Source organism: Saprolegnia parasitica (assembly GCF_000151545.1).
Source record: "Saprolegnia parasitica CBS 223.65 unplaced genomic scaffold supercont2.41, whole genome shotgun sequence".
Taxonomy (NCBI): Eukaryota; Oomycota; class Saprolegniomycetes; order Saprolegniales; family Saprolegniaceae; genus Saprolegnia; species Saprolegnia parasitica.
The window spans coordinates 288,171-291,283 of record NW_012156435.1 but is presented as its reverse complement, the minus strand read 5'-3'; the positions used below and the strand labels follow the sequence as shown (position 1 = coordinate 291,283).

General features: G+C 57.2%; 2 protein-coding genes across 2 annotated transcripts; one reads left to right on the top strand and one right to left on the bottom strand.

Moving 5' to 3' along the window:
* Window positions 1–313: 313 nt before the first annotated feature.
* SPRG_09091 (hypothetical protein) lies at window positions 314–785 on the bottom strand (the record flags this gene model as incomplete). Its single annotated transcript, XM_012348209.1, has 4 exons — window positions 314–421; window positions 474–572; window positions 622–714; window positions 762–785. Coding segments are annotated over 4 exons (324 nt in total), but the record flags the coding sequence as incomplete, so codon positions are not given.
* A 571-nt stretch (window positions 786–1,356) lies between these two features.
* SPRG_09090 (hypothetical protein) lies at window positions 1,357–3,025 on the top strand (the record flags this gene model as incomplete). The annotated part of the gene is made up of 12 exons (XM_012348208.1): window positions 1,357–1,368; window positions 1,410–1,502; window positions 1,548–1,646; window positions 1,693–1,791; window positions 1,838–1,912; window positions 1,971–2,039; window positions 2,086–2,187; window positions 2,238–2,336; window positions 2,379–2,480; window positions 2,530–2,628; window positions 2,680–2,772; window positions 2,819–3,025. The coding sequence occupies 12 exons, from the start codon at window positions 1,357–1,359 to the stop codon at window positions 3,023–3,025; spliced, it is 1,149 nt and encodes a 382-aa protein (XP_012203598.1).
* Between the last annotated feature and the right edge of the window lie 88 nt (window positions 3,026–3,113).

Sequence of the window (3,113 nt, the reverse complement as noted above, 5' to 3'; positions counted from 1 at the left end):
TAGGCCGTCGCACTCAGCATCCTGTCCAAACAAAACTACATGTACATTGCGTGTCGTCGGAACGTTGTGTGTTTCCAGCCACGTTCTCAGCGCGGCTTGGGCACGCACCTTGTCGTCTGGCGTCGCATCGCGGATCTACAGAGCGTTCGTGGGACCTTGTTTACTATCAAGAATGGATTGCTGACCGCCTTGTGTGCGCTCAGCAGCTCAAACATGGCTTCGTCCGGATCACGGGCCGTCAGACTCAATAGCGCCTGGCCAGCCTACGTATCGGACTGTGTCGTGCCGACACATATCTGCAAAGGTTGGATACCTGGCCTGGGACGTCGATGGAGGCGTTGGCGAGCAAGAGGCGATGCGCCACTGCGAGGCGACCAGACGTCTTGACGTACACTGCGTATTGCAGCGGCGAGAAGGCTGTCTACAGCGGGCGATGGGACCTTTAAATCAAACTATGAGTATGTGTTTCGCACCTGGTCGAGCGCGTCCACATTGGCGCCGAGGGCCAAGAGGATGTCGGTGAGCGCCACGTTGCCTTGTCTCGCAACGACGTGCAACGGCGTCCAGGCGTGCTACGCAGGAATCCTTTGTCAGACGTTGTTGTGCGATAGCGTCCGGTACCAAGGGGTTGCGGCTCTCGGGGTCCGCGCCTTGGGCTAGGAGCTCGATGGCGTCGGCCGTGTTGCCGCGCTGGATGGCGTCCCAGAGCTGGGCCTACGAGTGAGGCCTCTCAGCCAGGGATCGGCGGCTTGCGTGTGCACCTCGAGTCCGGTTGGTGGCGCCATGCTGGGCGGTGGCTTGCGCGTTGACGACTGACGTTTGTTTGCATCGAGAGTGCAATTTGCTGGCGGTTGATAACAAGTGATATATTGCCAGATGGTGATACATGTCCCAGTGGCGAAAACGACAAAATAGGGTGCAAATGTAGAGAAAGGGACGAATATTGACAGATTCGGGTAGAGTGCAGTCGACAGGTGCGAGTAAAATTCGCAGAGATTCACTTGGTTTTAGCATGGACACAGTGGCATGTCAATGGCACACTCTTATACCATGCACCACACCAGCGCTGTTTCCATGCCACGCATGACATGCGATTAGACACATGTGTTTTAGCTCGATCCGGATTTGTCATTAAATCACTACTTTAGTTTGAGGGTTTTGCATTGCACCCTGTTTTGTCATATTTCGGTTTGTGTCGTTCTAACATCAAAGGTACCAGTGGACCACCGCAGCTGGCCCAGTGCACGCCGCAACAATCCCGAGCAATTGGTACCACACTCTACCGTGCTACTGCAATGTCAACTGCAATATCGTCGGAGGATCATTCGCGTTTTTTGCACCGAGCGGCAATACACCATGGACAAAGAGGTATGGAATGGATTTTGCACGGGAAGGCCAAGTGAAAATAGTTCTTTCTCTGGTGCGCCGTGTACGACAACAACGCGACGGAAGTCGCCCGCCTCGTGTGTACCGGCGTCAACCCCAACTACTGCGAGAACGAGGTAGAGCTGACGTTCCCTTCGACGGACGACGTGACGCTCTTGTAGTTGAACGTGACACCCGTGCATTATGCGACGAGTGCACGGAACCTCCCGATGGTTTCACAGCTTCTCGTGGCGCTGGTCGACGTGGACATCCCCGACCACGTATTTATCCATCAACGTTCTAGTCACACCTCTGACCATCGACTAGACTGGCGCGACGCCGCTGCACACGGCCGCGACGGCAGGTCATGTCGGCCTCGTCCAAGCTCTACTCGGTGCCAATGCGTCGGTGGATCGCCAAGCCAACGTACGTAGTCTCTTCAATCCCGAGGCTCAAAGCGTGTACTCGCAAGGACGGCACGACACCGTGGGAACGGGCCCGCGCCGGCGGTCACACCGAGGTTGCCCAGCTGCTCTTTGACCGTCTTGTACGAGCGCTTTCCATCTCGTTCGTATAACCGTATTTGACGGTTCTATGCGAGCTAGTTGCGGATGGCCGTCAATGCTGGGAACCTCAACTACGCAAAGCAGCTGCTGGATGCAGAGTCCCACGAGGTAGCCCACAAAAATCGATACCTGTAGCAACGTTTGCTGTGTCTAGGCGGGTCGGCTGCCGCTGCACTATGCCGTACAACGCAAAGACCCGGCTCTTCTCCACCTCTTGCTCAGCGACCCGAGCTTGGACAAGAACGCACTTGACGCAGTCGGTGCCTCGTGCCTTGGCAATACAGTGACTGATCAAAGTACGCACAGGACGGCTACTCGGCGTTGGCGCGGACGGCGGCCGCCAGCGAAGACGGGTGTGCGTGGAAGCTTCTTCGCGCAGGGCTTGTCATTCGTTCTGCAGACATGGTACGCATGCTTCTTTCAGAGCCTGCTCAGCGACCAATGTAGACCGCTGCGTCCCCGCTGCATCTCGCCGCGGCGCTCGGCCACACGAGCATTCTGGGAATGCTTCTCGCCAACCCGACAACCAACCTCGATGCGTTCGACAAGGTGCCTACCATCCATCCTCTCGTAGTGGGCAACTTTTCATCGTCACTAGAACCACTGCACGGCCCTCGTCCTTGCCGTGGCGAGCAACCATGTGGCTGCCGTCGAAATGCTGCTCGTCGCGGGCGCCGACACGTCAATTCCGTTCCCGGTACACATACACATCGTTCGACTTGACGTACAAGTCGTCATTCTATGGTAGAACGGGGCGACGATCCTCGCCGGCGCCGTGCGACTCGGGCACCATGCGCTTGCCCAGACCCTGCACGACCGCATCTACAACCGTGTCGCTTCGGTGCGTCTCGTCATCTGTCGTCTAAATGACATTGCCGATTGCTTAGATCACGGCGCAAGACTTGAAGTTCGTCGCGAACGGAGGGATTGGGGCGGGTGGCCAAGGCGTTGTTGTCAAAGCCGTGTACAACGAGGACCTCGTGGCCGTCAAGAAATTGGCCCCCGGCGCGCGGCGTGATGCTATTTTGAGTCTTCGCTACGAGATTGCCGTGACGCGCATGTCCGTGATCGTCCTCTCGCAAGACATTTCTTGAAGTCAATCCTGCGCTAGGTGCTGGTCGCCGTACGTGCTGCCAGTGCTGGCGGTGGCCGACATGACGTCGGAGAAACTTCAGCTCGTGC